Genomic DNA, 25,107 nt, shown 5'->3' with positions numbered 1-25,107 from the left:
TAATTTTAAGTGGTCATTTTCCCTTTGCTATCTCCCTGGTACTTATGCTTTTCCTGGGTTTCCTGGCTCCCCTGTTTGTTTTTAGGCTAGAAAACTATGCCATATGCTTTATAGAACTGCCCAAGTCTGGGACCAGCCAGCCAGAGACAGGCAGAAAAAAGCAATGGAGGTTGGCCTTACCATTTTGGGATCAAAACAGCTTGTAATTGGAAAGCAAGGTTCTTGACCCTTAGTTTTTATGTGAAGATTAAGCAGAAAATGAAACATACTTTTAGTGAATTGTATGAATATTGCATATATTCTTGGAAATGTTACATAGACATGGGAAAAAATCCTAGTGAAAGTTGTTTCTTTGCTTACTTTGTCATTAACTCTTAAGTTGATTTCTATACTTGTAAACAGAAGGTACACAAACTATTAAATTCATGAGTTATATGTGATATCTTCTTTCTCTCTTTCTCCCTTTTTAAGTCTCATCTTTCCCATGGTATTTTCCCCCAAATATTGTTGCTCCTTTGGACATGACTGCTCTTGGTCCCTTTTCTAACTTGGTGGGTCAGGGGTGAAGCAATTAAATAGTTTAAATTGTAACAGTTTGTAAAGGTAATTTTTTTTGTGTTTTGCTTTGACAGCCGATTTATTTTGCATATTCCCAGCGAGGAAAGAGACAACGCAATCCGAGTGTGTTTTCAGATTGAACTTGCCCATTGGTTTTACTTGGATTTCTACATGCAGAACGCACCAGGATTACCTCAGTGTGGGATAAGAGACTTTGCTAAAGCTGATATCCTTTTCGTTAATATAATGACTGTCTTTCATTCGTGTTAATAAGATATTTCGGCACAAGTTTCCTTTTGCTTGTCTTTGAGATTTTTAACTTACTGGATAACATATCCTTGACTTGTAAGTATTGTCAGATATATATAGTAAGGACTAGGGACGTATCTCAATGGTAGAAGGCTTGCCTAGCATCCTTGAGGCCTGGGTTGCCAGAAAAAATTTTTTGTGTTTGTATGAGATAATTTAGTAGTCTTATTTCTACACATGGGACTCCTTAATATGTATTGATTAGAAATAAATTTGATTTTTTCATAAATAGCCTATTTTTAGAATTGATGTTTTAAAATTGATTCTTTCTGTGTCATTTAGATAATCTTTAATCAATGACTTTTCCAGTTTATTTAAAAATTTCCTAAATAATTAGTGAATATTTTCTATGTTCCATACAAGTTAATAATCATGAGTTCTGCAGCCATGTTCTTTCAGTTAGCATCCTGTCTCTCCTGTTAACTAGCTGTGCATATTTGGGCAAATTGTGGGACTCTTCTGTACCTCTGTTTACTCTTTTGTAGATTATTCATAGTCTAGTGGCTTTTCTTCAGTAAGCACTCAGCAGTGTGGATATTAGACAGGAATGTCCTTCATTTTGCTCCTGGGCTGAATTTTTGCTCTGAAGAGCTGCTTTCAGAGAACAGTGGAACAAAGGAATTGGGGATATTGTTAAGAGGTCAGTGAAAGTGATCAGTACTGCTCAGTATGAAGACCGTAGTGTTTAGAAAGAGAATCAGGAGGGTGCTAATTTGCAGAAAAGAAAACAGTTGAAGGCTGACACAGAATAACAGTGCAAGCCAGAGTTCAAAGCCAGTCTCAGCAACTTATTGTGGCCCTAGCCAACTTTATGAGACCCTGTCTCAAAATAAAATATGAAAAAAGAGATGGGGATATTGGTCAGTGATTAAGTACCCCTGAGTTCAATCCCTAGTACCAAGAAAAGAAAAAACAACAAAAAAATGTGGTGGAAATAATTGAAGTGGTAGAAGGTTATGTTCAAGGTGTTTTAATCACACTGTCAGATCTAGTGTTGGCAAGGTTCAGAATGTTGCTGTGGGAATTGGTTCCAGAAATGGGAATAAATGTGAAGAATAAAGAAATCAAGGTGCTGAGGCTAGAACTTGAGATGAATATTTCATGGGAAAATTAATTTTATCCAAGATAATGATGGCAGGATATTGGATGGAGATTATTGTCTAAAATGATTGTTTATACCTAGAAAAACTTCCATGTTCTTGCACAAATGTTAGAAAGAATATGTGTAATGCAAGTGGACATGTGATTTAGGTCTAACCTTCCTTCTCTTCGAACTACCGGGTAGTCCAGTAATAAAGATTCAAGACTTAAAATAATTTGGTTTGTGGGTTAAGGAAATCAGTTGTCAAAATTTTTAATAAGAAATTAGAAATGATAGTTATCAATTATGGCATGCTCTAGACTTTTTCAAATATAATGTTATTAAATAAAAATGATACTACAAATTTCTACTGCCATGGTTGAAGTACTATTTAAATTAAATATGAAGGAGGATAGGGGTTTATGGGGAGGTTGATATCATTTTATTGATCATTGTGGACTTGGGCAGGTACTTAACAGATACTTTTTCTTTTTCCTGATTTCATGAAGGTTGTATTTAGTTAAGGTATTTTTAGAATTTTGGTAAGTACTACAAAGATGGTGGAAGAGTAATGTGATTAGAAATGGCTGATAATGAGGAATTTGGCGTTACTTAGATAAAAGTCTCCCAGTGTTGGCATTATTGACGTTCCGTTTTAGTTTTGACTTTAAAGTTGTATCATTCACATAACATAAAATTCACTTTTTTAAAATGTACCATTCAGTTTTTGTTATATCACGGATATGTGGAATGATCATTGCTATCTAATTCCAGAACATTTTCATCACTCTAGAAAAAGAAACCCCAAACCATTTATTCTCTTCTTCCCTCCCCATGCCATTCATTCATATCCTGGCAGCTGCCAGTCTGTTCTTTATCTTTAGCAAATACTTTTTAACTTTTAATTGCATATGCATTTTGAAGAGTAGTTGGTTCAAATTGTTTTTTTTGTGTTGGTATTGGAATAGGCAAAAATCGAAAAATGAAGGATATAGTTTTCAAACTTAAATTGGTTAATTTTTTTTTAAATTCTTTTTTTCTTTTTTAAATTTGAGTAAAGATCTTGCTGTGTGACCAGGCTGTCACCAAATTCCTGGGCTCAAATGATCCTCCTCAGCCTCCATAGTAGCTGGGACTATAGGCTTGTACAACTGTACCCAGTTTATTTTTCTTTAAGTAAACTTAATGGATAGAAAAGTTAGATAATAAATGCAGGTTTCATCTTGTGGGGAGACAGATGTACCCTGAAATTATTAGGAACATCATAGAGAAAAAGAAAGAAGGAAAAAACTGGATAAGTATCCTACTTATTAATAACTACTACAAGTTATCTTTGTTCTTAGGATCTTTTTATATTAATTTTCACTATAGTTAAGTTTTAAATGGAAAAAATATTGCTTTAAAATTTATACTTTGGTTAGATTTTTTAAAAATCTGTGATAATTTATAACACAGAAGGACTTTATTACTAAACATGTAAAGCAGGACCTTTATTGGGAATTACCTGTCAGAATCTTAGAAAGCCCCTCTGGAATCACAGGTGTTATGGGATGGTTAATGTTGTATTTATATTTTCCTTTTTTTTTCCCCCCTCCTCAAGTGAAGGGAATAATTATATTGAGATTAGCTTTGTGCCATTCTTTTCATTTTGGTTTTACCATACATGGTTGACTTTTGGATTTGCCAAGGATCTTTTTAGTTCTTGTTAAAACTATAAAGCCAGAACAAATTTTAAAATACAAAATTGTAGAACTCATAAAATTCCAGTTTAATTAAATGAATTTGATGTGTTTGTTTTGCCCAAACTTCTCATTTAATGTTAGCATAATGCTGACTTAAAGGTTCTTCTGGGTTTGACATTTCCCATACTACCAATTATATTACCTTTTCTTAATCTGTTACGAAATCTTCCGGTGTTATGTTGAAATATCTTTTGACCCAAATGCAAGTGCATAATTTGGGCTTTAATATATATCTTAATGCATATATATTAAGTTTCTTCCATTTTTAATAGCCCACAGCAGTTAAAGTAGTCCTAGTACAAGTACAGTTTCTGAAATTAAGTGGTAGTATGTATGTGGCCATATGAATAATTGAAAATATGCTTACATTCATGTCTTTATATTAACATTAAATTGAAAATACAGAGGAAACAAGTTTTTACAAAGGATTTGAGAATCCTTAAAAGTTAATTATTTTCACTCTAGTTTTTGCAATTAAGTGTCACAGTGATAAGGCATTTGGTGGCACAGAATATTGGAAGACTGAGCGTGCTATTTCATGGTTTGGGGTTTTGGACCTTTTTTCCCCCCTAGTATTTTACACTCTCCAGTTTTAGGATAGCTTAATACATGGCTGGTTTTTTTTTTTGTTTGTTTGTTTGAACTCGCTATATATTCATTAATACCCAGATTTACCTTCGTGTATAATACTTATTAAATCTAAATCTTTAAAATGATTTCTCATTATAAAATCAATACATATATATGGGTAAGAAATTGAAAAGTAGAGATTGTGTATACCTCATTCCTAGTTCTATTCTCCAGAATTGATTGCTTTATTTTTTTCCTTTGATGATTTCTTCCTTTTTAGCAATATGTGTGTACTTGCTTCCTTTTAGCAGCTTCTTGCTATCAGTTTCAGTGTCTGTTGACTCTGGTATGGTGAATTTGAGAAGAATTTGAAGCGTGTATTCCAAGTTCATTTGTGTTAACTCAGGGATCTGGGACTCTTAAGTATCTAAAACTTACTTCTACGCTAAATGGAGATATTAACAGTGATTTGTTCAAGAGAAAATGAACATAGAAGAAGCAAAATGTTAAAGTGAAGGTTTGAGTAATTTCATGTAAAATATATAGTTGAATTAAATAGATCTCTTTCTGTATATAATTTCTCAAGCTGTATTAAGAGAAGTAGCTTCCTTAACACTTATTTATACTCTTCAATCATTGTCCATTTTTGCTGCCTCAAGGTGAAGATGTGGAAAAAATTTTGGATGAATGGAAGGAATATAAAATGGGAGTACCAACATATGGTGCAATTATTCTTGATGAGACACTTGAAAATGTGAGTATAATAAAAATAACAAAAGTATTTTTAGTGAAATGGTCATCAACTGTCAGTTTTTAGTCTATTACAATTCATTATGTAGTGTTCTGAATTAAGGTTTTAAAACATACTTAGATGTTTAATGATTGAAAGGCCAAATTTTCCATGTTTTGTCTGCTTTCTGAGTCTTAAGATTTTGTACTTGTTGTTTTTACAACTTAGTGAGCATTATCATTTCATTCTTGAAAAAAATATTTTTAAATAGGCAGATTGCTTTCCTTTGCACTAGTAGTAGAATATTTAGACTCTTGGAAGATATACCAAATTAAATGCTATATAACATTATTGGCGATAATAGAAAATCACCTTTGATTTTAGAACAGAGCATGGGAAAGGAGGGTAAGTTTGATTTTTATCTCTGCTTGTATCGTAGGTACTACTGGTTCAGGGCTACTTAGCAAAATCAGGCTGGGGATTTCCAAAAGGAAAAGTAAATAAAGAAGAAGCTCCTCATGATTGTGCTGCTAGAGAGGTAAGTTATTGCAGTTTGAAACAGTAAATTTGGCTGTTAGGTTCCAAATGTTTTTTAAACTTTGTAGAGGTACTCTTAAACACTCTAATGCTCTTTCCAAAACTTGAGTACATGAGTTAATTTATGATATAACCATTAATTATTTTGTCTGCATCTCTCCATTTATTCTCATGTGTTTCCATTTTCTTTCATTGTCCATTTTTAAAATAATCTCTTTTGCTTCTTTCTTTATGATGGTATCTTTTCCATCTTTGACTTAACAATTGGATTTGCTATTGGTAAAATATCTTGGCTATTATATAATACCTTGAGTACTGTGTGCTACTTTTTTTTTTTTCTTTTTTCTTTATCACAGTATACCTGATCCTTGAGATTTGAGAAGTTGACTTATAGAAAGTATGATATAGTTGAAAGAAGACTGGCTGAGGAGCTGAAAGACTTTTATTTCAGTATAGTCTTTGTTACTTAATAGCCTAGAGACTTTGGTAAAGTCATTTAACCTCTATAAAATTAATTTATTTATTTATTTAATTATTTTGGGGGGCATTGGGGATTGACCTCAGGGGCCATGTCCAAATGAATTTAAGGAGAGTTACTCTCCTGGGCTTCATAAGTAGAAGTATTATCTTTGAGGAAGAAAATTTACAGTGATAGTGATTTTTGAGATTTTTTTTTGAGATGGTAATATGGATTTGGTGACTTATTTTATTAGAAGCCATTGCCTTATGTTTTCATGCAGTAGTGTATATAGCCTAGTTTAAGTTTGGATGTAGCTGTTAGTGAGGTATAAAAGTTCAAATTCTTATAAACTGCTAGTGGTTAATTTACCACAGAAAAACCATTAGTGGAATTTCCTTTGGAGCAGGATTGAAAGAATGATTGGAAATACTGTGTATTTTGAATTCAGTCTGAAACAGTTTGCCAAACTAGTATTTGCAGCAGCTTATAGACAAAGTGGTTGTATACAAGTAAATGAAATTTTATGTTCAACGCATAAAACCGAAAGTTTTTGGAAGAAGGTGGGGAGTTAACACATCCCCTAAGAGCTTTTCCTTTGCTTTCTGTAGATCATAGGGAGTTCATTGGAGCTGTTTGTAAAAGTCTTCCCTTTTATATCCTCCAACTTAGTAGTTCTCTTAATTCATAAGGAAGGACAAAATAGATATGAAAGTATACTATTTAGAGGAACTGAAACTAGTACATATAGTTAGACCACTCTTAACCCAGCAGGGTAGTCATTCAGTTCCAAAAAGGACATTCCATTAATTGGAATTGACAAATTTAGGTTAAATTTGGTACAGTCATGGGGAAAATCAGTTATCTCAGCCTGCAAAACTGAACAAGAACCCCAGACCCAGGGCATCTACTTGCATCCCTGCTAGCACTATTCTCCTGACAAGTTTTGTATACCATATTGTAAAGAATCAGAATTATGCAGAAATAGGATATTTAAGGAAAGAGAGAGGGACATTTATCTTGTCAATTAAAGCATTTGGTTTTCTCTTTGGTTTATCTTATTTTCTGCTCAGGGTTACTAAGAAAAGATTTTTCTGTCCATGTAGTGATAATTTTAGTAATGATTATAACTCAATTGTAGTTTGCAAGAAAGTAAATAAAATTTATTCTTAGGGCATGAGAATTGGGACAGTGAAGTATGGATAATAGGATTTAAGGTAGGTCTTCTGGGGAGAGAAGATAACTAGAGGTTGAGTGTCCTTAATTCAGAAAACTACAAAATCTGAAACACTTTTGATCCCAAGCAGTTCAGAAAGGGGATATTCAACCTGTGTTATAGGAGACTATTATTTCCATTTTACAGATAAGAGAATTGAGAAACAAAGCAGGTTAGTAACAAGCCTAAGTTCTGACTGTAAACAGCACAGCAGGGCTATAAACCTTGGTAATATGGCTCTGGAGTCCATATACTTGATGACTATAATAGCTACTCAGGGTAATTTATAAATGGGTAAATATTTCTGAAAACATATGAAAACAGGAGCAATTTATGACTTTAAAAAAAAAAAAACTATATACATTTTTTTTAACATTTACCTGTTTATTTGGGTAAACATGAATTTGGTTTTTTCCCATTGGAGAATTTTGTTTTGCCTTGAGGAAAGCACAGACATCCTGAGGAACCAGAGTCCCTTAATTTCAAGGAAAAAAAAGTTTCCCTTTGTTAACAAGAATCCTAACTTCTAAACTTTATTTTTGATCTCAGTTGTATCCAGTTATAAAGGAATTTGTCAGAAAATAATTTCTTTAGTTTTTTTTGTGTCTTTTATCTGTGATTTTTAAATAATCACCTTTGTCATAAAGAGAGAAAGTTTTGGGGAATTAAGGTGGAGTGTTTTAGTCCTTTGCCCTATTATAATATCAAAGGTTGGGTGTTTTAAGCAATAGAAGTTTATTTCTCAACAGTTCTGGAGACTGGGAATCCAAGGTCAAGGTGCCAACTGATTGGGTTCCTTGTGGGGGCTCTCTTCTGGCTTGTGCACAATGACTTTCTAGCTGTGTGTTTACATGGCCTTACCTGGGTTGTGTACTTACATGCTTCTGGTGTATCTTTTTCTAGTAAATTCAAATTGTTAATGAACAGTAGTCCTCTTAGCACATCTGTTCCTCTGAAAGACCATTTATGTCCTCTCAAAAGCACTTAAATCTAAACCTTACAGGGTTAGTGGGTAATCACTCTACTGTGACTTCCCTCATGTACATGAAATAACTTTGTATTTTCTCCTGTTAAATCTGTTGTCAGTTAATTCCAGTAAACTTCCAATGGGCAAAGGAATTTTCCCTTCATCTCTACAAAAGCAAAAGACATAACTTCTCAATTCTGTAAGTGATAAAGATAATTTGCTTCCAAAATTATATGTTCACTTTCATCAAATATTTATCAAGAAAAAGTTTTAGTAACATGTACAGATACTAAAGATAAAACCTTAACATCATAGCTCCTGAGAATCAAAATCTATTTCTTCATTATAATACGTAGTTCATTTTCGTGGCATATGGAATAGTGCTGACTTCTCAAACATTATCAGATAAAAATAACCAAGTACACAAAATATTTAAAAAATGTTAACCAAAGAAGCAACAGTGCAAATTAGGGTCACCCTGGTATGTGTCTCATTTAACCTTTATTACCTCCTTATATTCCTCTAACTATAGTCTAATGGGGTTAACCCTTCAATCTCTGAATATTTTTGGTGGTGGCGGGTAGGATGCAATTCAGTCCATTACAGTTGCATTTAAAAAAAAAAATTTTGTAGTTGTAGATGGACAGCATGCCTTTATTTTATTTACCTTTATTTTATTTTTGTACGTGGTGCTAAGGATTGAACCTAGTGTCTCACATGTGCTAGCCAAGCGCTCTGCCACTGAACCCCAGCCCCAGCCCAACAGTTGCCTTTTTTTTTTTTTTTTTGCGGTGCTGGGGATCGAACCCAGGGCCTTGTGCATGCAAGGCAAGCACTCTACTGACTGAGCTATCTCCCCAGCCCCCTCAGTTGCCATTTTTGAGTGATGAAAGTTATTCAACCAGCAGTCAGGAATGTAGTATGTCCTTCTGCCACTTGGTGGTACTAAAGTATAATAGATGAAGCACTGTTTGAAAGCAGGAGACCACTAATTAAATCTTAACTTAAAAACCAAAGAAAAAGTTTTAATAACTGACCTGTGTATACAAATACTAAAAACCAGATTGTTATCCCATTCTTCATAAGTTTTTTAATATTTCATTTTTCTTTTTAAATTTTCACTCACTAATATATGGGGAGAGATTTTTGTACTAATTTTCTGTCTACTGATTACTCTTAGATTGATGTCTTTACACTTTCTTTTTCCTTGCTTTTAAGGTATGGTGTTACCATGGACTGTTTATCCTTCTTTAAGTTGATAGTAAATTTTTTGGTTGTTTTGGTTTTGTGTGTGTGTGTGTGTGTGTGTGTGTGTGTGTGTGTTGCTGGAGATTGAACCTGGGGCTTCATGTATACTAGGCAAGTGTTCTGTTCATTGAGCTACATCCCCAACCTAATAGCAAAGTTTTTATTTGGGTTTTTATAGCATTCCTAGTTTTATTAATGTCAGTACTTCATTATATATGGTAGTGTGTGGGTGTTTTGTTATGCTATAGCAGAATTTGAAACATTTTTGAGGGCTGTTTGTGGATTGAGTTTAAAGAAGTGGTGGCAAACTTCTCAAGAAGGTACAAATCAGCGTCAGTGGAAAGCTAAGGACAGTCATATTTAGGAGTTCCCAATCTTCACCTTAACTTTTGTTTTATCTTTGTTAATTGGATTTTTTCTGATCAGTACTAGTGGAAGTAGATTTAGGGCAGAGATATGAAAACAGTGTTGTGGATATTGTTGAAAACTATTAGGATAATCTCAAGTACTTTTGTTACTAGGGTAAAACGTTAATTGCTTTTGAGAACAGGCAAACCATATTTGGCACTTCACTTGTGGTCTCAAGATTTTATGATATTGCCTTTTATTTGTCAAAACAACATCTTTTATTGTAGTGAAGTTGACTAAGCATTTACATAAACTAATTAATAGTATTTATACAGAAGAACTCTTGGTTATTTTATTTTATTTCTTGTGGTAGGCTTATAGGGTAAAGATTATAGACAGAGATTTCATTGTCTTTTTTGCACTGTTGCTTTTTGGTTAACATTTTTTAAATATTTTGTGTACTTGGTTATTTTTATCTGATAATGTTTGCGAAGTCAGCACTATTCCATATGCCACGAAAATGAACTAGCTATGTATTATAATGAAGAAATAGATTTTGATTCTCAGGAGCTATGGTGTTAAGGTTTTATCTTTAGTATCTGTACATGTTACTAAAACTTTTTCTTGATAAATATTTGATGAAAGCGAACATATAATTTTGGAAGCAAATTATCTTTATCACTTACAGAATTGAGAAGTTATGTCTTTTGCTTTTGTAGAGATGAAGGGAAAATTCCTTTGCCCATTGGAAGTTTACTGGAATTAACTGACAACAGATTTAACAGGAGAAAATACAAAGTTATTTCATGTACATGAGGGAAGTCACAGTAGAGTGATTACCCACTAACCCTGTAAGGTTTAGATTTAAGTGCTTTTGAGAGGACATAAATGGTCTTTCAGAGGAACAGATGTGCTAAGAGGACTACTGTTCATTAATGATTCTCTTTGGAAGAATGAATGGATCCAGGGAGGTGAACAATAGTTTGTGACAAAGTCTCTCCAGCTGTGGTTCCATTTCTCAGGCTCCGTTCATGGGATATGAGTTCAGTTAATGAAACCTCAGAAAGTGAACTGAAGGCCATTATTTTTTGGTTCTGGTCTATAGGCAGATAAGGGAATATCAGTGTGCCCTGGTCTGCAAGGGTTTTTAATTTAAAATAGCATACCGGGGTGCTATATTTTGTGATGAAATTCTCTGGACTCATTCATTTTATTCTGGATTTGGTTGTGTAGGGGTTGAAGCTGCCTGCTACTCACAAGTGCTGATGTATATTTTCATGTTGCCTCATAGCACTTCGTCCTGTATAATTCTTCACTGTAGCCATTTGTATTTTTAAATGGGATACCTTTTCTTATCTTTTAATCTATCTTTTAATCTATCTTCCAATTCATCTTTTAAGTCTTAGCTCCAGTGTATCCAGCAGAATAGGTTGTTCATGACAACTTGCCCAAAGCTATTAGGTAACCTCCTACCTCTTTGTACTGACATGGTATTGTAAATATTTTTTTCTTTTCTAGACTGAGCTCCTTAAAGGGAAGTGATTGATTTATTCATCCCTGAGTTCAGTGCTTGGGACTGTACCTGTCACTTACTAAGCACGCAGTACATATTTAAAAGAATTCATTGAAAAGATCTAAACATTTTAGTACGATGTGACTCCATAAAAACTGCACTTCAAATATACAAAACAAATATTTGAAAACAGATTTCAAATATACAGAAAAATAGAGTAATACAAAGAATTGATTCACCAGTTAAGATATTTGTTACTTTCGATGTGTATGGTTTTTATCATTGCTGAATCCTTCAAGAGGAAATTGCATACATAAGTGTCCCTTTGCTCCTAACTACTTTTAAGAACAAGGAATTCTCTTAGGGTAATGATCCTGTAATTTATCAAATTCAAGAATCAACATTGATATGGTACTATTATGTAATGGTCACTTCATATTCAAATCCACTAATTACCCATTATGATCCTTTAAGTTTCTACCTCCTCACCCACCCAAGATCCTATTTAGGCTCATTTATTACATTTGCATTTAATTGATATCTTCAATTTCCTTTAATCTTAAGCAATGCCTTAGTCTTCCTTCTGTACTATTTTTTAAATTAATGATATATTCACTTAGATATTTATAACACAAAGATTAGGGAACTCTGCCCACAAAGGATTTTGTATCACACAGTTTACTTTTAGTTTCTAATTAGTATATAGCTTTAGTGACTAGCTGTGTATAATTATTTCTGATAATTCAAAGGGAACTAAGGAAGCAAACTGGAGCTTCTGGGTAGTTGAATAAACGGAGGTTCCTGAAGAGTGACCTATCCTTCTCCCATACCTCACTAGATGCATCTCTTTATCCTTTATTATGTCCTTAATAACAAACTGGTAAATATATTTAAAAAAAAAAAAAGAATTAAGAACTATAGGTGAATAATTTTTTAAACCTTTTTTTTGAAGCTAAAATACCTAAAGTAAACGAATACTAGCAGAACAGCTAAATCATTTTTATATGTGCATATTCCTTTGAAACCACCATAGTGGTACACCTCAGAGGAGTCTTTCTTGCCCCTTCCCATTAATGCCCACTTATTCCATACTTCCTGAAGAGACTTGCCGTTTTGACTTCTGTCACCATTGATTTATTTTGCTTGTTCGTAAGGTTCGTACAGATAGAAATTTGCAATAGGTACTTGTTTTAGTCACCTTTTTTGCTGCTGTGACTAAAAGATCTGACCAAAACAATTGTATAGGAGGAAAAGTTTATTTAGGGGCTCACGGTTTCAGAGGTCTTGGTCCATGATGATCAGGAAGCAGAGAGTGTCCACTCACCAGATACAAAATATATACCACAAAGCAATGTCTTTAGTGCTTACCTCCTTCAGCCACACCCTACCTTCCTTTAGTTACCACTCAGTTTATTCCTAGTGGGATTAATTCACTGATTAGGTTAAGACTCTCTCAACTCAATCATTTCTCCTCTGAATCTTGCATTTTCTCATATGTGAGCTCTTGGGAAATACCTCACATCCAAACCCAGTACTCATTTTGTGTTTGATTTCTTCAGGTCAATTTAATTCCAAGAGATACCTGTATTGTTGCATGTATTAGTACTTGCTTCTTTTTATTGTTCTGGGTATTCCAGTGTACAAATATATCATAGTACTTTGTACATTTTATGCTTTGCATTGTATCCATTTTTTGCTTTTATAAATAGAACTCTTGAATAGCTAGGTACTGTGTCACATGCCTATCTCAGTGACTCTGGAGGCCAAGGCAGGAGGATCACAGGTTTGAGGCCAGCCTTAGGAATTTAGCAAGATCCTGTCTCAAAATAAAAAAACAAAAAGGACTTGCGGATGTATCTCAGTGTTAAAGTGCCCTGAGTTCAATACCCAGTATTCCCCACTCCCACAATAAATGCTGTGAATATTGTTATACATGATGTCCTTTGAGGGATATAAGTCCTTATTTCTTTAAGACCAGACTTGCTGAATAATAGGCTGCTATCAGTAGTTTTCTAAATAGTTGTACCAGTTTACATTCCTAACAGCAGTGTATGAGAATTCCAGTTGTGCTGCATTCTGGCCTATACATTAATTTTTTTTGTAATGGTATGTAACATTGTAGCTTTAATTTGCATTTTCCTGAATTTTAAGGATATTGAGTGCCTTTTCATGTTCTTGATTATTTGATTGTCTCCTTTATTAAGTGCCTATTTATTTGGTACCCATTTCTTTAATGCCAACTTTTTGTCTTGTTAGTATATAAAGAGTTAAATGTATTCTGAAAGTATCCTGTAACTGCCTTCTGTTTTGTTTTCCCTTTTAACTCTCTTAATGGTGTATCCTTGATGAAGAGAGACAATATCATGAACATTGACATGTGAACTTTTAGGTAAACTAGTCTTGTTATAATTATAAATAGAATCCATCAAGATTAGTTTATTAATCAGTTTTGTTTTGTTTTGGTGCTGTGGGTTTAACCCCAGAGCCTTGAACAAGCCGAGCACACACTCTGTTGCTCAGCTGATCCCCTAACCCCATCAAAACATTTTTAAGCGCTCTCAAGCAATAGATTAGACCTTAGTTTCAAAGTGAAGGAAAAAAAACAAAACAAAGCAAAACAGAGCATCTGGTTGTTCTTTTGCTTTAATGGGAATGCTCAGACAGCATGCAGTGAGTCATGAAACAAATCCACATAACTTACTATTTGCTTGCATTGTCTTAGGTATATAAATGTTAAAATTTGAGGAAATGAGAAACAATGAAACCTCTAACACCAACCTTTCAGAATTTTATTCTAGGAAAGGTGTATTGTTTTAATGTTTGAACATCCATACTCAGCTCTACATTGGACTGTTTCTTTATATACCTGCAATATCAGTGGTACATGTAGAAAAACAGTACAGAACAATTTTTTTCAACATATACTGCTGAATCTAGTCTTAATTTCTGGAAGTAGTAAATATAATCTCCTTTTCTGAATTTTTGTCTTTTAGGTAAATAAATTTTAATGAACTGGTTATCTAAGAGCTGAAATGAATGTTTCATCTAAATTTGTTATTTCTAGGTCTTTACTAAAGGACTTTTGAAGTGAGCATCTAGTTCTTAAAATTAAGAACAAAAGGTTTAGCATGCCTCTGAGTATACGAAAATGATTTGGGTGTTAAGGAGAAGTTTCATTGGAAGTCAAAGACCACACATTCCTAAGAGTAATATAGATGTGCCTTTTCTGAGGAAGGTAGAAAGAATACATGTAACTAATCAGAGAAAGGGAAAAAGAAAAAAAGGAATGGATAGAAGTAACTCTTTCATAGCTGTACCTTGAAATAGATTCCTGGGCATGTGTTTAATCTGTCCCACAGATTTTCTAGGAGGTGTAAAACTAGAGAGAAGAGGAAGAGCTTTATCATCAAAGATTCATTGTGGTTTCTCATCCCTGAGAATGCATAAGCCCTGTAAATTTTAGAGGTTAAATGGGGAGACTTTTTCAGTAATGTGTATGTTAATAGAGGGAGATTTAAAGCTAGAATAAACTAGTGATTTTTAAATTTTAAACCAAATTACAGTATGTTAATCAGATTAAGCATGACTTCCACCTCTGGTTAAAGGAAAAGGGTAAGGGTTAGATTTAACATTAATTCGGAAGATCAATTCCTATTCTTCTAGTCCCTCCTCTTCCTACTCCCCAAGCCTTTGAGGCATAGTCAAGGGAAGGCCGTTTTAGAATCATTAATCCAGTTCCTTTTGTTTCATCCCTCTTTCTCGTTAGTTAATTACCATTTACATCTTTCCACCTTCCCGAGCATGGGCACATCTATACTTCTCACAGTTCTTTACACTTCTTTTGCATTTATGCTGTCTCTTCCCTGATACAGGTATACATGCATACAAATGTGAATGCAGCTTTACTTGTGGAAACTGTTAATTTAATAAACTTTTATCACAATTCAACTTTAACGTTTGAAAAATAGTTGTATATGTGCAAGACAGTTTTTAATCTGTAGCTTGGTATGCGCTTAGACTTTTGGACTTTGTAAATAAAATCTGTATGTGGTCTCTGGTAGGTGCATTTTATAGATTGAAAACCACTGATGTATTCTAACATCTTCCTTCATTTCATAGATGAAGAAAGTAAACAGTTTTTTCCATAGTCATTTTAGTAGAGGCAGAGCTAGAATTAGACCCTGAATCTTCTACCTCCTTATTTAGTATTTTCAGGTCTTTAATTACCTTGATAGTTCTGAATTTTTGTCTTTGAAATAAGTAAATTTTGATGAATTAGAGTCTAACAGTTAAAATTGAAAATTTCATCCAAATTTATTTCCAGGTCTTTGAAGAAACTGGTTTTGATATCAAAGACTATATTTGTAAGGATGATTACATTGAACTTCGGATCAATGACCAACTTGCTCGTTTGTACATCATTCCAGGAATTCCAAAAGACACTAAATTTAACCCAAAAACCAGAAGAGAAATTCGGGTATGTAACAGTTGCAGATACTTGCAGGTTGCTGAACGGTTATCCTAATTGAATGATGTGGGAAATTCCTTTTAGAAAGTCATTGATAATAATTAAATGAAATTTTTTTTTTTTTTTTTTTTTTTTTTTTGCATTTCAGAATATTGAGTGGTTCTCTATTGAGAAATTGCCCTGTCATAGAAATGATATGACCCCCAAATCCAAACTTGGCTTGGCACCTAACAAATTTTTTATGGCCATTCCCTTTATCAGGTTTGTTCATGTATGTTGAAATATAAAACCAACCTTCATGATTCTGATATTTCAGATTTTAAAAGTGAATTTTTTTTTTTAATGTTTCCATAGACCATTAAGGGACTGGCTTTCTCGAAGATTTGGAGATTCCTCAGATAGTGACAATGGATTTTCCTCAGCTGGTAGCACACCTGCTAAACCTACTGTGGAAAAATTGAGGTAAAGAAATAAATGTATTAAATTCATGATAATTTGTAGTACAGTAGCATTTTGATTCTAAAGTTTGTAGAGGTGTAAGATTCCTTCTTGTAGGTATTATTTTGTTACTGGTTTCATCAGTAATAGAACAGTTCTAAAGCATTTTTGATGAGATGAAAAGGTTAATTGAAATTGGGAAAGTAGCTTTAGGCACACTTTCAAATGGTTCACTCAGGAGGATACGAACTTTTTAGATGGACAGATTTAACACTAGGGAAAAAAAGTGTATTCATGGTGTGTTCATATTCTACTTTAGAAATAATTGAGTTTCTGAAGATGGTCGAATAAGGGTGTATTGAGATCTGTTTTAGTGTAGGGGAGACGGGGATGCTGATGAATAAGATTCAAGGATAGAAATGAAACTTGGGCTTGCTTGCTTGCTTTTTTTTTTTAACATCTTTCTTAGCATCAGTTATGTTTTATGAAGAGTGACTATTACATAGATGTGAACCATGAAGAGTGTTTACTTGGAACTTAATTGCATCCATATCACAGTCAATTGGGGAAGTAACGTGCTTAAATAGGCATATATTTTTGCAATCAGCTTGCCATAACTTTGCCTTTGTTGGATTCAGAGAGTTGATTTTGATTTTTGCTTTTTCTCTAATCTACATGTTCTGCTTTATTTTTGTAGAACTTCAAAAATTAAAAAATAGGAATAAACCACAGCTGTAGTTGGTATTTTTAAACATGTAGTACTTCATTTTAGTTGGGTTTTATGAGGACAGGAGTTTGGACCAAATATCTTAAGAATTATTTTTGCCTTTCAGAATCTATGATTATAATTACCAAATTATATTCTACTGGAAATAAGTGAAACAGTGTAGAAGAAATAAGAATGCAGTTAAGATGAAAAGGAAATAAAGATACTACTAAAAAGTTATGAAATATTATATTACAGGGTTTCTTTAAAAATGTGTACATGTTCATCTTTGGGAGATCTTTTAGCCTTAGGGTTTGTGTTTTTTGGTGAGTGGGTAAACAGATGATAAAGCAATTGCTAACCAAATGTAGAGTTTCATATGGAAGTAGTAATGCTGATTGATTAATATGCCAGTTAATACCTGTGTGATGTGTTAGAGGAAATGTCTCAGTTTTATCTAAATAAAGGGTAAAAATACTGAAATTTTATTATAGGTCTTAAGTGGAAAAGGAGAACTCTGAAGTATTACTCTGAAATAATCTTACTATAATGTGGTTTTGGGGATCAGTGACTATGCATGGTGTTATAATATTTTTATTGAATATTGAAAACTTGTTTCAAAGTATACCTTTTAGAATCAGATATTTTTTGCGTATTTGACATAAGATCTTTATTTAATTTACTTATCCATTGTCTTGTGCTCCTGAATTCTTTACTTTAGAAAATAGTTTTATTTCTCATAACTTCTTATATCATGAACAAAGTTCATAACTGACTGGTACAATAAAATTCCATACCTGAAACCTAGTAAGAATCTGAGTTGTCTGCTCTATTAAAAGGAAAAGTTTATTTATATTTCTTACATTTACTTTGTTTTTAAAAGACTATAATTACTTATAGGGAGGATATGGTATGAATAATTAGAAAAATCTGGGATGAAAAACAATAGGTTATTCATTCAAGAAATTTTTTTTAACAACATTGACTCTTCTAGGGGCTGGTGATAAAATAATAGGCAAAATAGGCAAGAATCTTTGCCCTTAAACGTACATTCTGGTGGGAAGCAATGGACAATAAATAAGAAAATGAAATATGTAGTCTGTAAGTTAAATTGTCAAGGTGTTAAAAAAAATTATAAATAAAATTTTCTTATCTGGTTTTTATTTTTTAAATCTTGGTGCAGTCGAACCAAATTCCGCCATAGTCAACAGTTATTTCCCGAAGGTTCTCTTGGTGACCAGTGGGTAAAACACAGACAGCCACTACAGCAAAAGCCATACAATAGCCATTCTGAAATGTCTGACCTTTTAAAAGCAAAGGTGAGTGGTATATATTTAAAATTTTTGAGAAATGCACATCATTTGACTTTGAAATTGTTCTTAATTGAGGAATTACATTATTAATAGTTAATAGAGCTCTGAATTGTCAAGCAAAGTCTCTGGTGTTTCTGACTTGTGATTTGAAGCAGGCTGGACACTACTTATTCTTTATAACTTTGTTATAAATTCAGTGTATCAGGCAGGCACATGGCATGTGCTTTTAATCCCAGTGGCTTGGGAGGATGAGGGAAGAGAATTGCAAATTCAAAGCCAGCTTCAGAATTTAGCAAGGCCTTAAGCAACTTCTCAAAAGAAAAAAGAAGAAAAGGGCTTGGGATGTTGCTCAGTGGTTAAGCACTCCTGGTTTTAATCCTTAGTACCCAAAACAAAATCAGTGTAGCAAATAATAGGAACTAATATCTGATTTTGGTATATATACTGTTAAAGTTTCATTTAAAAGCAGAACAGATGTTGACTTCCAAATTAAGATAAATAGGATCTTTTGACTTTTGTTCAAGAAAAATGCAATATTGTATTATAAAATGTCATTTTCACTATTGATTATGGTTTATAATTATACCAGAGTTTTATCCATTTCACACTTAATGGACATTTTGGTTGTTGCTAGTTTATTGCCTGTGTTCTTGAGTATATACTTGGAAATGATGTTTTCAAATGATTTATGTTCCCTTCTAGATATGAGAGTTCTGTTTTATATCCTTACACTTGGTATATTTTATTTTAACCATTCATTAGGGTGCCACTCTTATTATCATTTTTAAAAATTGTCAAAATTTAAAAACTTTAGTGCTTCATAGGACATTATTGAAACAGTGAAAAGACAGCCTACAAAATGGGAAAAAATATTTGCAGATCATGTATCTGATAAGAAATTAATTTCCAGAATATGTAAACAACTCCACAACAAAATACCAACCTTGTTAAAAACATGGGCAAGTGACTTAAATAGATACTTCTCAGAAAAAGATATTCCAGTGGCCAATAAGTGCAAAAAAGATGTTCAACATTGTTATTAGGGAAATAAGTGCAAATCAAAAGCACAGTGAGATACCACTTACGTATTAGGGTGGCAATAAGGATAACACCAACAAAATGGAGAATAATAAGTATTGATGAGAATGTACAGAATTGGAGCCCTTGTACACTGCTGGGGAATACATGGAAAGCAGTTCTGAAAGTTATGCCTAGAGTTAACATTTGACTCAGTAATTCTACACCTAGATATATATCCACAGGAATTGAAAGCAGGTACTTAAAATATTATTGACTTCACAGTGCTTACTTATTAGCAGTTTAAAGTAGATTTTCAGGGTGTTAACTGATCACATCCACTACTGTGTTCTGTTCTGAAAACTGTTGCCAGTTTCCCTCAGCATTTTTCACAGTGAGGTCCCCTTTGATAGTCATGTAGGATTTTCAAAACTTGTTCCTCCATCCTCTCTCTCATCCTTATTAATTTTATTTGTTTATTCATTTTTTTCTTTTTTTAGTGGTGATAGGGGGTTTGCTGGAGGTTGAACCCAGGACCTCATGCATTCTAAGCATACTGTATCATTTAGTTATACCCCTAGCTTCTGTTTATGCATTATAAACAAAATCTATAAGCAGAAATGGGATAAGGCAAGAGATGTGGAAAGATTTCTAAGGACTGTCGTATTTGCTCTTTTATACCTTAATGGAATCTTGATTGGTAAAGAACTGTCTTTTGTAAGAAAATACATTGATAATGATTTATGAAATTTTTAATTCATCCAGCTATAAACATTCATAGAGGTATATTTTGTGTTATTACATTATATAACAGATTTACATTTTCTTTCTTTTTATTGGAAAAATAGAATCAGAGTATGAGGGGAAATGGCAGAAAACAGTATCAAGACTCACCTAATCAAAAGAAAAGAACAAATGGTGTCCATAGCCAGCTACCAAAGCAGCAGAATCCCTTGATGGTAAGAATTATGGCACAAATACTAAATAGTTCATCCTCTCTAAAAATGGAACAAGGGCATTGTCAAGGCACATTGTTATTTGCTGTGTTTTTATTTTGGATACATTGATAGGATTTTTATTGAACTAAATTAGGCACTGTTGTATTCATGCACAAAAAATCTATTTGGCTGCTCTTAATTACAGACATAACACTGATTCAGTTGCACATCTAATTTTTTGCTTTTTTTAATATAGTTATTTACATTGATTTTAATGCCATAAAAACAGAGTTAGACTTTAGAGCAATTCTTTGGCTATTATTCTGTCTGTATTTTTTATATTCTGTTTATATTTTTAAAAAATAATCTATTAAAAATTTTTAGTTTAAACCTTTTGGATCTATAAAAGCATAAAAACTACATATTTATGGAGTATCATGTTATATATTCATACACATATAAACAAAACAAATGTTTAAATCAGGTTAAACATATCTGTCTCCTCAAACATCTGTCTGCTTTTCTTTATAGTGAAAACAAACTGTTTTTTAAAATATACTTTATATTACCAGTATCTGTGGACTTAGTTCCATCTAGTTGTACCCACTGATCAATTTTTTCCATCCCTCTGTTCCCCAACTATTCTCCCCAGCCTCCAGTACCAGTCTACTCTTAGCTTCTTTCTGTGAAATCAGCTTTTTTGTAATTCATTAATTTAATGGACTTAAAAATTTGGTAGAAAGTGTTTTTTTTTGCCTCCTTCAAGTTAATAGCTTAGAAAATTAAAAACAAAACTGGTGACATGGACATTGAACTAGGCCTAAAGACAAATAACTGAACATTTTAACACATTTTCTTTCTTTCTTAGTTTGTGCTTCAGAAGGTAATTAACTAATAGTATCCTTGCTTATTTCTTTTGTAAATTCTGATATTTGTTTGCTTGATTTTCTTTTTGTAGTTTCACCTATTGTTAATTTCTTTAATAGAGTGGATGATAATAGTAATTCAGATTTTTAGCAAAAATATTTTACCAGAATTCCTTGGGTGTTATTTACTTTACTTGGGGTGTAATGACTCCTTCAGTAAAAATACATTAAGGATTAGTTTACTATTAATACTGTTTACTCTCAGGGATGGGGATGTATCTCCATGGTAGAGTGTTTGCCTAGTATATGTGAGGTCCTAGGTTCAATCCCCAGAACTGCAAAACAAGAAACAAACCATTTGTCCTCTTATTTCATTGTACTCTGATTAAAAAACAAAACAAAACTGGTAAGAACAAATAAAATAGTCTTAATTGATGATCAGAATACTTCTAATAAAATTCAAAATCTGGTTCTAACAAAAGCAAGACAAATACTTCCTTAATGATAATATTGTACGAATGTTAACTCTTGTCAAAGTATAAATTTAACTCAATACCATCCTGACTGGATTTTCTTTTTGAAAACTCAAATTTGTCTAGAAAATTTGAATAGATTTAAAAAGTTTTACAAAAGAGAATATATGAACAGTTTGTAAAAGAAGAAATAAAAGTGACTGATGCACATATGATAAGTGTTAAGTATTCTTTATTGTAGTCAAAAAAAGGAAATTAAGATTACTTTTATCAGATAGGCAAGATGAAAAGTTTGATAATACAGTTGTGTATTACTGAGTATATTGGCAAATCATAAAGATTACTAGTTGGTACAGCCTTCTAGAGAGGAGTTTTACCTGTATCAAGAGCCTGGAAAAGTGCTTATCTCATTTCCCTGAAAGGAAATTTTAAAGACTACTCACCTTGTTCTTTCTCTTCATAATAATGAAAACTCGGAACTAGTAAGATATCTAAGAAAATGATGTTAAATGTAATATTGTAGATAGATGCAGTAGGCTATCATTGAATCAGTAAAAATGCAGATATACTTATTAAAAAAATTTTGTTCATAATGTATGACTTTTTTTAAACTTACAAGAATTTTTTTTGTAGTTGTAGATAGACAGTATGCCTTTGTTTTTTTGTTAGTTTGTTTTTGTTTGTTTGTTTTTTTATGTGGTGCCAAGGATCAAACTGAGTACCTCACACTTTAGGCAAGCATTCTGCCAATGAGCACCTAGCCCAGTATATGACATTTAAAAAAACAAAAGTGGGCTGGGGAGATAGCTCAGTTGGTAGAGTGCTTGCCTTGCGTGCACAAGGCCCTGGGTTCAATCCCCAGTACCACAAAAAAAAAAAAAAAAAAAAAAAAAAGTCATAGAATTGCTGGGAATGTTGCTCAGTAGTGGTGCACTTACCTAGCTTGTAGGTGGCCCTCGTTTTGATCCTCAGCACCCTACAAAAAGGTTTATAGAGTAGTATGTGCAATTATGTGGAAAGATATTCATACATACCTTAAAAGGAAAAAAACTGGAAGGATGTACACTGCATTGTTAATAGTAAATTTCTGTAGTTGAGAAGTGTAATGAATAACTTTTCCTTTTTTTCTGTTTTTTTTTTTTGGTGCTGGGGATTGAACCCAGGGCCTTGTGCATTCGAGGCAAGCATTCTACCAATTGAGCTATCTCCCCAGCCCTGGTATTTTTATAATGTGTATATATAATAAAATAATAAACAAAAAGGTTTAGGCTTAAAAAAAAAAAAAAAAAAAAAAAAGGCCAGTGAGGGCTAGGATGTCTGTAGCTCAGTGGCAAAGCTCAGGCCTGGCATACGGTAAGCCCTGGGTTTGAGCCCCATTTTCAAAAAAGAAAAGACTTAAACAAACAAACAAACAAACAAAAAACTGGTGAGAATGAAAATGGTAATTAACATTCCTGGTTAATTCTCTTGCTGAGAAATTTGGTAATATATCTCCTAATTTTTGATATGTGCAAATAATTGGATACTGGTGTATGTGTGTGTGTTTATGGTTTTTGTTTTTGACAGAAATGTGAAAAGAAACTGCATCCACGAAAACTTCAGGATAACTTTGAAACAGGCAAGTCGTTTTCTATTTTTTTAAAGAATCTGTCTTGTGTGATTTGGTTTGGTTACCTAATTTTTGTAGGGTATGTGATGAATTGATAGTTAAACAGGAAGAGTTGCACATATTCTTTAGAGAGTTCCTATATGTGGAGTTCTGTATAAATGAAACTATCTAAAATGAATTTATTTAAATGACCAAGATGAAATTATTTACTCTTTATATTATTTCTTTTGTGAATGTGTAGTCTCTGTACTATGCATGAGTAAGTGAATATTGCATATGGCTTAGAGGTAGAATAGAAAGGACTAAGTTAGGACTGGGAAGATAGCTCAGTTGGTAGAGTGCTTGCCTTGTAAGCACAAGGCCCTGGGTTCCATCCCCAGCACCGCAAAGAAAAAAAGAAAGAGCCAAGTTATTCTAAACATGCAGAAACCTCACTGTCACATGTATATAAGAACACTGAGTTCAAAAGGAAATGTATTCTCCCTTGTTTGGAGGTATTGAGAGGATCTTTTTAAGGTGGTACCATGGATAACTTTTATTAAAATAATACATTTTCTTCATCCTTATTTATAAAAGGTAGGTGTATCTTTCTGGGAAAATAATCCTAATGAATGTAGAAAGTTCTTTGGTAATATTGACAATAATAACTGTCACTTGGAAATATGTATTGTTTTGAAGGTTTGAAATTTGCTGTGCTATGTGTTTATTCATTTAAATTTAAGTCTTTCAAAAAAATGAAAAACATAATCCTTATTTTTATATTAAAGTCTGTAAATTAAGCAAGACAAAAAACTACCATTATGTAAAGTTAATGTTAATCTTGAAGTAGGATTTATCATTACGGTTTAGTTTGATATAATCTCATTTATTTTTGCTTTTGGTGTCCTATCCAAAAAGTCAAGTTTTTCTCCATTTTCTAGGAGTGCTACAGTTTTGGGGTTTTACATTTAAGTCTTTAGTCTATTTCAAGTTCATTTTTGTGTATGGCATAAGGGTTCAATTTCTTTTGCATATTGATGTCCAGTTTTCACAGCACTGTTTATTGAAGAGTCTATCCTTTCCCCTCATTAAAAGTTTATCACAGGGGCTGGGGTTGTGGCTCGGTAGAGTGCTCGCCTGGCATGTGTGAGGAACTGGGTTCAGATCTCAGCACCCCATATAAATAAATGAATAATATAAGGGTCCATCGACGTCTTAAAAAAAAAAATTAGAAATTAAAAAAAAAAAAGTTTATCACAGAGAAGTTATGGGGGTTCGAAGTTCTCTTTACTAGACCTACTCATAGTTAAGTAACATACATCTAGAAAGTTATTTAACAGAATCTTTTAAAAGAAATATGTTCAGGAACATTAAGGAGAGTATTCTGTAACTTAACTATTTATAATATTGGGTATGAAATGGATATATTAAACTTTGGGTTGTCTTTAAAAAAAGTATAAAAGGATTCTTGTCTGGGAAGCCTGAGCTTTAGACATCTTTCCTCAGCTTCTTGTTGTCCTTTCCAAACCTGATTTCCTGGTTAGGTCCCTGCTATTTTTAAAAACAAAACAAAACCAGATAAACTGCAGTTTGTTGTACTCCCCCCCCCCACCCTCACCCCCACAGTGCTGGGAATTGAACCCAGGGACTTGTGCTTGACAGGCAAGCACTCTATGAACTATATCCCCAGCGTATACTCTGATTTTGGAAAAAAAAAAATTTTTTTTCAGTATATTGAAGACTGAATAACTTATTTTTCTGTAATTGTAATATTTACACTTTTTCCATTGTAACTGATTTTCAGAGTGGTTTCATTTTGACCTTTGTCAAGAAACTCTTGTTATTTTTGCACAAAATGCAAATAAATATAATAGGTAAAATTGTACCCATTTTAAAAGCAAAGGAATGTTGAGGGAGTTTGAATATTTGTATAGAAATAAGCAATAAGAGCTTAGAAATTTGGTTGAGGAAAAGAAAATATCTTGGTGGTTCTACTTAGGTTTAGAGTGTGGAAAGATAAACAT

At 32.9% G+C, this 25,107-nt stretch overlaps 1 protein-coding gene across 2 annotated transcripts in view; it reads left to right on the top strand.

Annotated features, from left to right (window-relative positions):
* Dcp2 (decapping mRNA 2) overlaps window positions 1–25,107 on the top strand; it is a 41,133-nt gene that overhangs the window by 9,635 nt on the left and 6,391 nt on the right. For both annotated transcript variants that reach the window (XM_047556682.1, XM_047556683.1), the window contains 9 exons: window positions 633–784; window positions 4,887–5,014; window positions 5,430–5,528; window positions 15,601–15,753; window positions 15,893–16,005; window positions 16,099–16,206; window positions 18,072–18,207; window positions 20,067–20,177; window positions 23,062–23,113. In XM_047556682.1, the coding sequence (XP_047412638.1) occupies window positions 633–784; window positions 4,887–5,014; window positions 5,430–5,528; window positions 15,601–15,753; window positions 15,893–16,005; window positions 16,099–16,206; window positions 18,072–18,207; window positions 20,067–20,177; window positions 23,062–23,113 (1,052 nt within the window). The remainder of the gene's footprint in view (window positions 1–632; window positions 785–4,886; window positions 5,015–5,429; window positions 5,529–15,600; window positions 15,754–15,892; window positions 16,006–16,098; window positions 16,207–18,071; window positions 18,208–20,066; window positions 20,178–23,061; window positions 23,114–25,107) is intronic.

Source organism: Sciurus carolinensis, chromosome 6, assembly GCF_902686445.1.
Source record: "Sciurus carolinensis chromosome 6, mSciCar1.2, whole genome shotgun sequence".
Taxonomy (NCBI): Eukaryota; Metazoa; Chordata; class Mammalia; order Rodentia; family Sciuridae; genus Sciurus; species Sciurus carolinensis.
This window is presented reverse-complemented; position numbering and strand designations above follow the sequence as displayed.